Here is a 13,970-nt window from a genome sequence, read left to right on the forward strand (position 1 = left end):
GTTTGCATGTGTGTGCATGTGGAGTTGGAAGAGGGCATCAGATCCCCTGGGACTGAAATTAGAGATGGCTGTGAACCACCAGGTGGGTGCTGGGACCCAAACCTGGATCCTCTCTGCAAGAGCAACAACTGCTTTTAACCACTGAGTCATCTCTCCAGTTCTCTTTTTCCCCCCTGGACACAGTATCTCACCATGTTGCGCTGGCTGATCTGGGACTTAGAACTTGCTTAATGCTAGACCAAGTCATTCTGGAACTCAGTGACTCTCCTGCCTCTGCTCTATAGATGTTGGTATTGTAGGCAGACTCTATCCATCTGATAAAACTGCTGTAAACATTTGTGTGTGTGTCTATTTTCATTTGTCTTGGGTATGTATCTAAGCGTGAAATTGTCAGGGTCATATGGCAATTGCTTTACCTTTGAAGAGCTACCAAACTCTCCCAACACCATTTTACATTGCTATTTTCAGTGAGTGAGGGTTTCAGTTCTTCCACAGAGAACTTTTATAGAAATGGAATATTAGAGGACAGCAAGATTGCTGGGTGAGTAAAGATGCTTGTCACCAAGCCTGATTCCCTGCATTTGATTCCTAGTGCTTTTGATTGATTGGGAGCAGAAGTAATCTGGGCAGAGATTGGAAGAAAGTGCCACACAAAGTGTAAGTATATGCTCTAATGGAAGGAAAAAGATATGTAGAACACAAATACCATAGGTGTTACCAGTATTTGTTTTTTTGGTTGTTTGTTGACTCTTGCTCTATTACCAGCGCAGTGAGAAACATTGAGTCTCCATATAGAAGAGCAGTTACAATCAAAATAAGCACTGACAATCTGTAAAGTGCCATCCTGTGCACTTTTCAACAAGCACACGAGCGCTGACAACAACCTGTGCTTGCACAGGAAAATTCAAAAGTGTCCTGGGTCTGATTTTGAACTTGTACGTGCTCCCTCTACACAGTGTATAATAAAAATACTCTACCGTGCTGCTGAGCATGTTATTAGTTACATTTGGGGTTGAGAGCTTTTATATCTGAAAGGAGATTACTTTTTATTTTATTTAACTTTATTTTATATGCATTGGCCCTGAAAGGTGTCCAATCACCCTGAACTGGAGTTACAGACAGCTGTGAGCTGCCATGTGGATGCTGGGAATTCAACCTTGGTTCTCTGGAAGAGCAGCCAGTGCTCCTAACCCTTAAGCAATCTCTCCTGCTCACAATAAAACCAGTGAACTATCTCTCCAGCCCTCACCCTGAAAGGAGATTTTTAAAAAGTATAGTTTTAAGTATACAAATGGCATCGTCTAGAACTTTTTTTTTTTTGGCTATAATTTAAACCTAGAGGGAAAACAAGGTAGATAGACCAATGTAACAAGAGGGCCTGCTTGTTGGGGTTTCTGTCCTGCCTAGTTCCCATAGCCCGTAATTCCCAAAGAAAATCACACAGAGGTCTAATAAGTTATAAACTGATTGGCCCATTAGCCCAGGCTTCTTATTAACTCTTGTAACTTATATTAACCCATTATTCTTATCTATGTTAGCCACATGGCTCAGTACCTTTTTCAGTTGGGTAGGTCACATCTTCCTTCTTCGATGTCTGGACAGGACTGTAGAAAGAGCTTCCTTCTTCCCAGAATACTCCTGTTCTCATTGCCCCATCTCTACTTTCTGTTTGGTTGTCCCACCTATACTTCCTGCCTGGCTACTGGCCAATCAGCATTTATTTAAAACATAATTGACAGAATACAAAATTATCCCGCATCAGATCAAGAAATTAGAAGTCTTTTCTGTGTCCTAGGCCAAAAAAAAAAAAAAAAAAAAAAAAGTTTTTAAACATTGGTAGCAGTGGAATTGAAAATGATGGGGTATAATAAGCCAGTTATTGGTGAATTTTGGTGTTAGGTTAGGTTGAAAGTTGGGGATAGCTAAAAAATTCAGGATGATTGCCAGGTTTCTGACTCGAGGAGCTGGTGGTAATACAGTTACAGAGATTGAATACAGTTAAAGAGATCAGAGGAGGAATGGGCTTTGCAAAAATATTGAACAGGCTCTGTTGAGTCTGGAGTTTAAAAGTCATATACCGTGTAATTTAATACTCAGATACAATTTAAAGTAGGAAAGGGCTCCAAGGGCTACCAATATTCAGAGAGCTGGTACACCCAAGTCAAACCAGCAAGTGAGACTTAGAGATGACTACTAGAGAGGTAAGAGGAAAGTTTAGCGTCCTAGCAGTTTGTAGATGTTGGTAGCGTGCCATTGCTTCCTTCCTCGCTGTCACATCATTCGTTTTCTGTTGACATAATTGCATATGTTATAGAATGATTATTTCAGTATGTGCACATTGTATAGTGACGAAAACAGGGTATCAACTGTCATCTATTACTCGCCTTATTTTGGGGGTGAATTTTGGTGAGCTAGTGAGATAGACTTGGTGGTACATGCCTTTAATTCTGGCATCCTGGAGGCAGAGGCAGAGGCAGGTGAATCTCTGTGAGTTCAAGGTCAACATACATAACAAGTTCCAGGGCAGCTAAGGATACAGAGTGAGATTCTGGTTTTTTCAGTTTTGTTTCTTTTTATGTAGGCTTATGAGATGGCTTGCTGTGAATCTGAGTATGATTTCTGGGACCTACAGAACTAATTCCCTAAAGTTGTCTTCCACCCTACACAGACACAAACTCTCAAAGGAATAAGGTAGAAAGAGAGGGAAAGAGACAGACCCACACACCTTTGTGTATACATTGCACATATACAAAATGAAGCGGCGAAGATTGGAAATAACCAAAAATAGTCCTTTTATAATTACTCAATTTTAATACAAGGGGAGACAAGGGAACTTACAGAACCAAGGGTCCAGCGAAGCCGAAGGTGAGCGCGCGCGGGGCAGCGCAAACGAACGGGCCCGCCTTCCGGCTCCCCAATCCTATTTAAGGGGAATGCTACCCCGCTGGAGCAGCCACGCCCCTGAACGCAGGGATTGGGCCAGCTGCCCCAACATCTCCCCCTTTTGTCTAAATAAGACAGATTCAGAAACCAAATACAACTATATACAATGGGAACAGATCATATAAAATTACAAAAAGTAAACAATATCAGGCGAGAAGTATATAACGAAGAATTTTTCTAATCACTCTACTTTGGGAAGTCTAAATAATCTAGAAGGTAGCTACCATTATCTAATCTTCAACCCCATCAAAGATCTGAGAAGGAGAGTAAAATTATCAAAGTAACCAGGAAGCACAAACGAGAAACTTCCAAAATGTGCAACAGAAGACAGAGACAATTGACTACCTGGGCAACCACACGAAGTCTTGATAGCAATGTTGAGGCAACCAACTTTGGCTGAGGCCTGAAAAAACCTGACATACCATTATACAATGGCAAGGAACCTTTAGTAGAACTATCCTATCCTGTCTTGGCAAGATAAGACAATTCTGTTTTATCCACTTATGGATATTTTGTACTTTAGTCAGTAATGGAGGTATGGGCTTTTCTTTGCCCCAAGGCCAGTTCTGCCAAGTAGAAGACAAACTCCCAGTGGAGTGTCTTTGGTGCTCAACGTTCTCTCGGGAGTAGAGCATTGTTGCCAGGAGTGATTGTGTCTCATAAATACAAAACTGTAGGTTAGATTAAAGGCCATGTTCTACAGTTCTTCAAAGAGGTTGAAGATTATGCTATCTATACTAAATACAACCTCTATGTGTCTAAAAAACCTGATTGTCCTAAATATAAATATGACCAACATATAATTCTCAACACTTATGTAACTGTATGACTAATAGAATAAACAACTGTGCAAAAAATGAAGACAATGATTTCCAAATGTAAACAGGGTCCTTACATAAATAATATCTGAGGTAGAAATGTACAGTGCAATATGGTAAACAATGTCAATATAACAATTGTTTCAAACAGAGGTAGTATCATACTCTCATACAATGTTCAATATATCAATATACAAGAATCAACACTCATATAGTTTTTTTTTTTAAAAAAAAAGGAAGAAAAACAATAACTCACAAAAATCAATTATTCCTTCAGATCACCAGTTAATCCCTCCCTCCCCCCCCCCTTTTTTTTTAAATACATATAGATATACACATAATTTATACCCCTGAGTCCATATAAAGCCTTCCACAACCCGACCACCCTATACCAGCCACCAATTAGTGTCCCTAAATCTGAGGGTAAACTTTGTTGGGGGGGGGCGTCGTCATCCAAGATTGCTTCCAGCTGACATAGGGGCGACTTTTCTTCCCAGGGGTTCCTGTGAAAGCAAATGATGGTAGAATACCCAGGGTAACATTTCGTCTAGGAAAAATGTGTCCAGCCTCTGAATTTTTTTTTTTTTTTTTTTAAAATGAGGCCAGAATGTTGTCAAAAATGTGCACCATTCAAAAGTGTTCTGTGCAATTGGTACCAAAAAACAGGCCAAATATTAGCGCTACTAAAACATGACGTCATAATAACCAGTTGGAGTTGATGTTGCGGGGCCCCGTCTTCATCCTGGAAACTGCAAAGATTACTGAAGAAAAAAAAAATTTTTTCGTTTGTTGCGAGAGAGATAAGCATTATCTACAAGGACACATACAGACGTATACGTGCATATCTTCAATGAAAGGTGCATTAAAAACAACCATAGATATGAATGAAGGCAAAGAAGGCAAATATATTGGTACCATTATCAACATTATTGTTATTAATATTCTGTCTCATAATTTTACTCCTAACCTGAGACAGAAACTCTGAGAAATCTCTTATAAACAAGCTTGGAATTGGAGAGGGACTGGGCCAGAGTCCAACTCCAAGAAACCAGCTCTGAATATCTATGAAGAAATGCATATTGACACACATACAAAAATTGTTTTTTATACTCACCGAGCTTACCCAATGTTAATGCTGATCCTTGTTGGGTTGCAATTGGTTTCAATTCATCAATATTCAAGGTATGCAGGGTCCCTCAGGTCCTTTGAAGGTGAGCGTCTTCCTGTGGGGATAAGAAAAGAACCCTGCCCCCGTACTATAGGTTTCTTACCATCAGTATGTTCACCATCCTTGTGCATGAATTGTTATTTTTCTTTTCCAAGGGGCTTCTCCTCTTCAAACCGAACCTTTATTAATTTTGATGGTATCCACGATTTTTCTTCTCCTGTGGAGACAAGAGCAAAACCCCTTCCCCAACGCAGCACATCCCCTGGCTTCCATTGTGAGGTTAGCACATCCTTGAAATAAACTGGTTGATTTAATTCAACAGACTTTTCCATTATCCAATGTCTCTCTGCAGCCGTTGTCCCCTTTTCATTAGCGTTGAGGAAATTCAAAGTTAGTAAAGCATTATGTAATCTATTTCTGGGGGTATTCTCCACCCCCTTTTGCTTGGTAAAATTTAAAACTTCTCATTTTATTGACTACCAGATAATACTGAAGTATATGTATTTTAGGGAGTTTCAACTTTTTTGGGTTTGTTTGATAAAATTAATAAGCATTGTCATTGCCATTTGATAACAGATTTTATTTATTTTAAAATTTTTTATTATTGTGTGCATACTTGGGAGGTTAAATGCTCAGTTATAGTTCTCATGGGTTCCATACTTTCTGTTCTTTCAGAGATCTCTGTTCCAGAGATCAAACTCAGGTCATCTGGCTTGAGTAGCAGCTGCCTTTTTTACATGCTGAGCCATCTTGATTGGCCAAATTTGAATGTTCTGCAGTATATCAAATTATTAAAAACACCTACTTTTGACAGAGGAAAGTAATTCTTATATAGTAGTTATTGAAGTAGTGAGAAATGACTGCATGTTTTGAGAATGAAACTGACATTTGCTGATGGAATACATCTAGAAAGAGATTGAGAGATAGAAGGGAATCAGGAATGATCGCAAATTATTAGGCAAGTTGTTGTAAATGAAATGTTTTGCCGAGTATGGTGGCGCACAACTCCTAATACAAACACTCTGGAGGCAGGGGCAATCAATCTCTGGAGTTCAAGGCCAGTCTGGTTTTACACAGTGAGTTCCAGGACAGCTAGGGCTAAACAAAGAATCTCTACCTCTAAATATCAGAGGAAGGAAGAGAGAGAGGTGTCTTCTTTGAGACTAAAGGGATGGAGGGATGGCACAGTGGTTGAGAGTACGGGCTGCTCGTCCAGAGTACCCCACATTTGATTACCAGCACCCACATAATGGCTCACACTGTAACTCTAGTTCCAGGGGACCTTTTTCTGGCCTCTCTGGGCACCAGGCATGCATGTGGTACACAGATATACATACTTATAACATATAAAGTTTTTTTTTTTTTTAATCAGTGGTAGGGTGGGTTTTTTGTTTGTTTGGGTTTGTTTTGGGAGGCAGGATCCCTCTACATAGGCCCGGCTATCCAGCAGCTCATTATTTAAACCAGGCTGGCCTCAATCTCTACCTGCCTCTGTTTCTGAGTACTGGGATTAAAGGTATGCTCCACCACTGCCTAGCTAAATAATGGTGTTTTTTAAGGTGCAGTTTTATTTTTTTTTAAATATTTATTATGTATACAGCATTCTTTCCATGTATACCTGCAGGCTGGAAGAGGGCACCAGATCTCATTACAGATGGTTGTGAGCCACCATGTGGTTGCTGGGAATTGAACTCAGGACCTTTGGAAGAGAAGACAGTGCTCTTAACCTCTGAGCCATCTCTCCAGCCCCATAAGGTGCAGTTTTACACTGTAACTTTACTTAGGCTTGCCTTCAGCTCATTGTATAGTCCAGGCTGGACTCAAATTCACAGCCTCTTTCTGTTTCCATCTCTCCTCATCTTCTATCTCTTTTCAGACTCTGTTCAAGAAATGGAAGGCAAAGCTTTCCTATATGTTTCTCAAATGTAATCAAAATACTTCTTCCTCAGGAGTTTGACACTTAATGTTCTGCCTGGCTTACACCTGTCTCTCCTTCCTTAAGTACAGGATTATTCACCTAACTCGCTGTATCCTAGTAAATTGTATTGGCCATCTACAAGAATTTTGAAGAGGAAGCTGGAGGATGAGTAAATGGTTAGAGCACTGCAGCTCTTGTGTAGGACCAGAGTTCAGGTCTCAGCACCCCTGTGAAAGTAGTCCAGTTCCCGTGGATCTCATGTTGTCCTCTGGCCTCTACAGGCATTCCCACACATGTGGGCGTGTACACACACATAGACCAACAGAGACACATACATTTAAAAAGATCTTTGTAGGATTTTTAAAGAAAATAAAACCTAGGGTACTTGATATAAATCATGTACTATGTGCATATTGAGTTTTAAAATCTTAGTTCATTTGTATCTGCTTTTTAATGTTGACAAAGGGAATAATTGCAGTCACTAGTTTTGTTTAATGAAATCTATAGAAGAAAACACAAATTTATCATAAACTGGGTGTGGTTTATACCTTTAATCTTGGCACTAGAGAGATGGAGGCATAAAGATTGCATTGAGTTTAAGGCTATTCTAGGCTTCAAGGTTTCTGAAAACAAAAAACAAATTAAGTTCCTTAGTGAAAGTTACCTGTCAGTAATCATAACTTTGGAGAGGTAGAAACAGGAAGATTGTTACAAATTGCAGGTCATCCAGGACTACATTGTGAGTAGGGAGACATTATTTCAAGAAATAAAAAAGTCAAACTTCTCATAGAAAAAGATCAAATTGTCTTAAGGGTAACATGGGTAATCATTGTTAATTCTACAATGTAGCAACTTAAATATTTTTACTTGACAAATATATTTTTATTGAGCACTGTATATTTTAAAATATATACTAATGTAGTAATTTTAAATTTGTTAATTGCCTTTATTAAGTTCAAAACAAAGACAACTTAATAACATTAAGTTTTCCGTATGTGTTTGGTTAAAGTAATGCTCTGTGTGTGCAGTGTATTTTATGCATCTATTTCTAGAAATTTCCTTGGTACACTTAAGTGTTTCACAGGTACCTAAAGTTTAATACACTTACTATTGAACTCTTTCTTTCAAATACTTATTTTATGTAATTGGTGTTTTGCGTGCTTGCATGTTTGTGCACTAGGATTATCCAAACCCTTAAGAGACAGTTTGTAACGAGACAGTTTGTAAGCAGTTCCTATCTTCATCAGTTTAGGGAATTTTCACATACATACTATTTACTTTGGTAACATCTTTTTCCTGTTCCTTTACATAACATGCCATAATAACTAACACATTTTTATTACACTTTTACATTATAACTGTATTTATATGATAAGTTGTTTGCTTCCTTTCTAAGTTAAAGTTTGTGATAGCAGTATTTGTTTGAATGGTAACTGTATCTTACTGTGTCATACGGTTCTCAAGATAGTTTTGAGGCCCTCAGAAAATATTTGTTAAATTAATAATGGGATATATTAAGAATAATGAATTAGGGCTGGGGAGATGGTGAGTGTTTGGTGCACAAGCATGAGGTCACATCCCTAGCACTTACAGAAGCTGAGCTGTAATTCCTGGAGTGGGAGAGGCCGGGGATGGTGGAGAGGGGCGGGGATGGGTGGGTCTTTTCAGTTCATTGGCCAGTTAGCCTAGCTGGATTGGTTGGTGAGTGTGAGGTTCTGTGAGAAGCTCTAACTCAAAATAAGGGGAAGCAGTGAGGTAGCTCAGCAGATCAAGGCTCCCTGTCTCTCCAACTCTAAACCCGACAGTTTTTAAAATGAAATGTTTGAAACCAACATAAAGGCAGTAAAATAATAATTTTTTAATAAAAATGGATTTTGTTAAAAAATGTAGAAAATATATTCCTTTAAAATTAAAGTCTTGTTCCAGGCATAATGGTGCTCATTTTTAATTTTCTCATTCTGGAGACTGAGGAAGGAGGAATTTGAGATTTACAGGCAGACCCTGTGTTAGAGGGAGGTGAATAAAAGAGAATCATATTCAAAATACACTGTTATTTCTATGTTGTATTTGTATTTGGACATCGGTTGCAGAAGCTGCTTAGCTTGTTTAATGATTTTTATGTTTTGTTTTGCCTTTTTCTAGACAAGATTTCTCTGCATAGCCCTCCATCATGCTAGTCTTAAAGACTTGCATCACTTTAAGGGCTACAATCTCAAGCCAGTTGTTCACGTTTCATCTTAGCAGTTGGAGGCTGGAAGCAGCAGGGTCAGATTAAGATCCTCTTCATTACAAAGTGCAAGGCCAGCCTGGGCTGCATGAGATTCTTTGTCAAAAAGCAAGATGCACACATATATACAGATACATAACACACGCACGCACACTGAGGAGAGAGATCTTCCTATGACTGTCTTCATATTTTATATCCTCTTGTCTTGGCTCCTTAAGTGCTGTGATCTAGGAGTGTGCTTCCATGCTCTGCTGGAATGGTGATTCTTAAAGTCTGATTTGTGCCGCAGTATTATAGCTTGTTCATATCTACAGAACAAGAAAAAGAAATGTGAAATTTTTAAGTGATTTCACAAGTAAATAATGTGTATATATTCTGAACTACATTTTGATTTAACAGATATTTTGGTGCTTATCCTGCTGTCCTTATTGCTCCTTTCTTAAATTAATTATTGTTTATTTTCTGATAAATTTTTGTTATGATCTATCCTGCAGGGAAAGAGATGCTGGTCGCAAGTTTTGGAAAACCGTATTTTTTATGGAACAGTGTTCTGTAAAAGTTTTATAAGATTCCTTGGCAATAACACACTTGTGATGGACTCTAGGAACACTGCTATGTTAGGATTGGGTTCTGACTCCGAAGGGTTTTCAAGGAAGAGTCCTTCTACCATCAATACTGGCACTCTGGCCAGCAAGAGAGAAGTAGAAATAGAGAGCAACACGAAAGAAGAAGAGGACCCGCGCAAGCGGGGTCGAGACAGGAGCAGTGAAGTGGGAAAAGATGGTGGTCTGACTGATGTACAGCAACAGTTTTCAGTGAGAGAGACGAACTTCTCAGAGGGAAACTTAAAACTGAAGATTGGCCTCCAGGCTAAGAGAACTAAAAAGCCTCCAAAAAACTTGGAGAACTATGTGTGTCGGCCTGCCATAAAAACAACCATCAAGCACTCAAGGAGAGCACTTAAAAGTGGGAAGATGTCAGATGAGAAGAGTGACCACTGCCCTTCAAAATGGGTGAGTGAACTTTCCAGCTGTACATGGTCATTGTCAGTACTTGGATTTCTCTATCAATCTTTATTTGCACTACTCTTTAGCTGTTTCTAAATAGGCTATAAGGGATGGTAAAGTATAACAACATAATTGTATCTATATTTAAATTTTTGTGTGTATGAATGTGTCTAGTTAATGCCATTCCATGCATCTAAAGGTCAGAGGACAACTTTGGTGTCAATTCTTTCCACCTTCACATGGTTTCTGGGGATTGAACTCGGGGCAGGCTTTCAAGACAAGTGTACTTAGCAGCTGAGCCGTCTTACAGCTACAAATGTCTGTCTGTCCCTGGATTTTTACTTGTGAAATTATGACATGATAAATGGAGCTAATTTGTGTAAACCAGATCAGATTGTTGCTCCCAGTGTAACAATGGGGGGAAATTGGCGATTATATTTAGGACATAGAGATTTGAATCTTGTCTTTCTATTTCCAATAACGAAAGAACGAACATATTAATAACAAATAAATTGAGGCTCAGATAAAACAAATTATCATAGCACCTCTCTTTTAACATGGCTGAAAGGATGTGATTTAACCGACAGCACGAGAGCGTTAGTGAAGTGACAGCTGTTGTGGAGGGCATCCATGTTGCTGTGTCTCCTAAGTCCACTGCAGGTCAGGAATCCTGCTTCTGTGGAAGGAAACCTGTGCAGATCCTGACTCAGAGCAACAAACAAAACCAAGCTGCTTTCTTGTCACTACCCAAACATAACGATTAATTATACTTCTTTAAAAACGTTGATTTAATGTGGGCTTGGTAGTGCATGCCTTGCTTCAAGTATTTGAGAAGCAGCAGGAGGTGGATCTCTGAGTTTGAGGCCAGCTTGGTCTACATGAGGAGTTCCAGACCAGTCAGCTACATAGTGAGACATTGTCTCAGAATAAGTAATTTGAGGTACATGGGTGTTTTGCTTGCATGTCTCTTTTCAATGTACTCATACCTGGTTTCTTAGAGGTCAGATTAAGGTGAGGAATTGCCTAGAATTGAACTTAACAGACAGTTGTGAGCCTCCATGTGAATATTGGGAACTAAACTCTGGTCCAATGGAAGAACAGCCTGCGCTCTTAACCACTGAGCCATCTGTCCAGGCCCATGACTGATTTTTTTTTTAACTTTGCTCTGTCTAATAACAGTAGCAATTTGTGTGACAGTCTTTTGACCAGAAGTTTTAGTTATATTATTTAGTATCGGTATATATATACAATGTGTGTCTTCTACAGGATGAAGAGTATATATTAGTATTAAGGGTGGAGCTAGACAGAGTTGGCCTACTACTTTATCTGAAATTTAATAGTAATCTTCAATGTATTAAATGACTTGACTTTTATTCTTTTTTTTCCCTCTGTGATCCATGATGTTTTACCTGCATGTATGTCTGTGCACCATGCATGTAGTACTCACAGAAGCCAGAAGAGGCCATCAGAACCTCCTTGGACATAACTGTAACCCCATGTTGGTTCTAAGGATCCAACCTGGGTCTTTTGGTCTAGCAGCTGAGCCATCTCTCTAGCAACAACTCCTCCCCACCCCCGTTTTCCTTTTTTTGTTTGTTTTTGTTAAAGAGAGTCTTTGCTGTGTGGCTCAGGCTGTCCTGAAACGTGCTCTTCCTAGCTTAGACAACTGGGTGCTGGGAGTGCAGACATGCCTCTGTCCCTAACTTGTCATTAATTCTTTATTATTTTAAAAAATTATCTAAAAGTCTATGAGTGTATGTGGTGTATCTACATGTATTTGTACAGGTAGATTGGTATGCAGAGACCAAATTTAGGCATCAAATGTTCTATTACTTTTTATGTCATTCTTTGGAAACGGGGTTGTTCACTGACTCTGGAGCAAAGCTGGCATCTAATAAGCCCCTGCAATCTTCCTGTCTCCACCCATGACAGTGCTAGTTTTCGATGTGCATGACCATGCCCAGCTGTGTGTGTATTTGCTGGGAATTAGAACTCAAACCTTCATGTTTGCAAACAAAGCACTCTTAGCCTCTGAGCCATCTCCCCAGTGCCTAATTCTCTTTTTTGTGTGATAGAGTGTTCTATATGTCTCAGGCTGACCTAGAATTTATATTTCTCCTCCGCAAGCCTCACAGGTGCCAAGATGATGGGGATGTACAGCACCACACCTATCTTATTATTTTTTTTCCCACAAGACAGCGTGGGAACACTCACACAGCACATAGACGCACACAAACACGGGACACAGAACCGCTCTGTGACAGAATCACACGGACCTGGGGTTCGAACTCGGGACCTCGCATGTGCCAGCGCCGTGCACTTAACAGGCTGAGCTATCGCCCAGCTCTTATTTTTTTTTTTTTTTATTTTAGTTAGAAGAGGGGTTGTATCCTGCAGTGAGTATACAGATTCAAGAACGACTTTGTGAGTTGGTTCAGTCCACTATGGGTCCTGGAAATCAAACTCAGATCATCAGACTTACTTGTCAAGGCACCTTTTACTGAGCCATCTGTTAGCCCTTATTACCCATAAGTCTTTACTCTGAAGTTTGTGCTTGTCCATGTTTTCAGGATCTTTGCCGCAGGTTCTTTGTTTCCAGGATTGCTATGGCATCCAAAAGTGTGAGTGTGTTAAGACAAGGTCTCTTGTAGTTGGTCCAGCAATTTCTTATGTAGCCAAGTTTTACCTTGAACTCTTGACCCTGCACCTTGGGTTGTGTTTACTTGAGTAGACCACTTGGTTTGACCAGAACTTTTTTGGTTCTTGTTTGAGTTGTTTCCAGCTGAAAGTTTCACTGTGTCACTCTGGCTGACCGGGAACTTAATGTATAGACCTTCCTGGCCCCAAACCCAGAGAGACCTATCTGCCTCTGCCTCCAGAGTGCTGGGATTAAAAGCATGGCCTTTTATTTATTAGTACTGGGTTTTGAACCCGGAGGTTCGCCTCCCCTTTACCACTAAGTTGAGCTCTCCAGCCTTCTATTCCCAGCTGGGCAAGTGAACTGTTGACTTTTCCTCAGAAGGGAGTTGGGGTTGTAAGCAATTCTGCATTGATTGCACATGGCCCTAGGATCAGGGGGAGGTTAGAGTATGTAGGCTGGAGAAGACTAGGAGAGTGCTCCATCTGTGTATCATCCATGCTAGGTACAGACTCGCTGCTTTGGAGTCATCATCCCCTGTAAGTAAGCTCAGTAAACTAATGAGGGGGATCTTTGGTTTGCATTGAGACCTTAGCAGGAGGGGAGTAGCCATTCTTGCAACAAATACTAGTTTCTCATTGTTCCTGAATATACTGTCATCATTTAAACTTATCTTTTTCTGAATCCCCATTTAGGAAGTTGGCTTGATGATACAATGGTAATATAATGATAATACTGTGGGTAGAAAAGTAATTCTTGAAGCAGAGCGAAGAAATTTTTGTATTTAATATATTTTTAGGGTTACATTTGCTAGAATAGTCATACTACATTAAGATCATGCAGTGTTTAGGGATGGAGAGATGGCTTAGCCCTTCTAAAGGATCTGTGTTCCATTCCCAACACCTACATGGCAACTCAAAGCCATCTGCAACTCTGCTTCCAGAGTATCACACACCTTGCCCTGGCTTCCATGGGCACATAAATCAATATGGTACAAAAGCACCCATACACATAAAACAAGAATGTAAAAATAAAGATGTTATTTAGAACCAAATTGATGAAAAGAATCTTCCAGGAAAGCAAACGATGCATCATTTTTATATCTTCTAGAAATTTGTATATACAAGCACATATATGTCTCCTACATACATATTCTTTTCCATTTAAAAAATATAAATGCCATATTGGTAATATTGTTTTATATACTGTTTTTCTTTATGTAGTCCTGGCTGGCCTGGAGCTTACTAGGTA

General features: G+C 39.6%; 1 protein-coding gene across 4 annotated transcripts in view; it reads left to right on the plus strand.

Annotated features, from left to right (window-relative positions):
* The window catches only part of Ash1l (ASH1 like histone lysine methyltransferase), a 147,716-nt gene that overhangs the window by 13,720 nt on the left and 120,026 nt on the right, over positions 1 to 13,970 (plus strand). For 3 of the 4 annotated variants that reach the window (XM_038311135.1, XM_038311134.1, XM_038311132.1), the window contains one exon: positions 9,569 to 10,087. In XM_038311135.1, the coding sequence (XP_038167063.1) occupies positions 9,668 to 10,087 (420 nt within the window). In that variant the 5' untranslated portion in view covers positions 9,569 to 9,667. Of the gene's footprint in view, positions 1 to 592; positions 658 to 9,568; positions 10,088 to 13,970 lie in introns of those variants that run through there. The other variant, XM_038311133.1, reaches the window with a different exon arrangement.

The sequence above is a fragment of the Arvicola amphibius genome, chromosome 14 (genome assembly GCF_903992535.2).
Source record: "Arvicola amphibius chromosome 14, mArvAmp1.2, whole genome shotgun sequence".
Lineage (NCBI taxonomy): Eukaryota > Metazoa > Chordata > Mammalia > Rodentia > Cricetidae > Arvicola > Arvicola amphibius.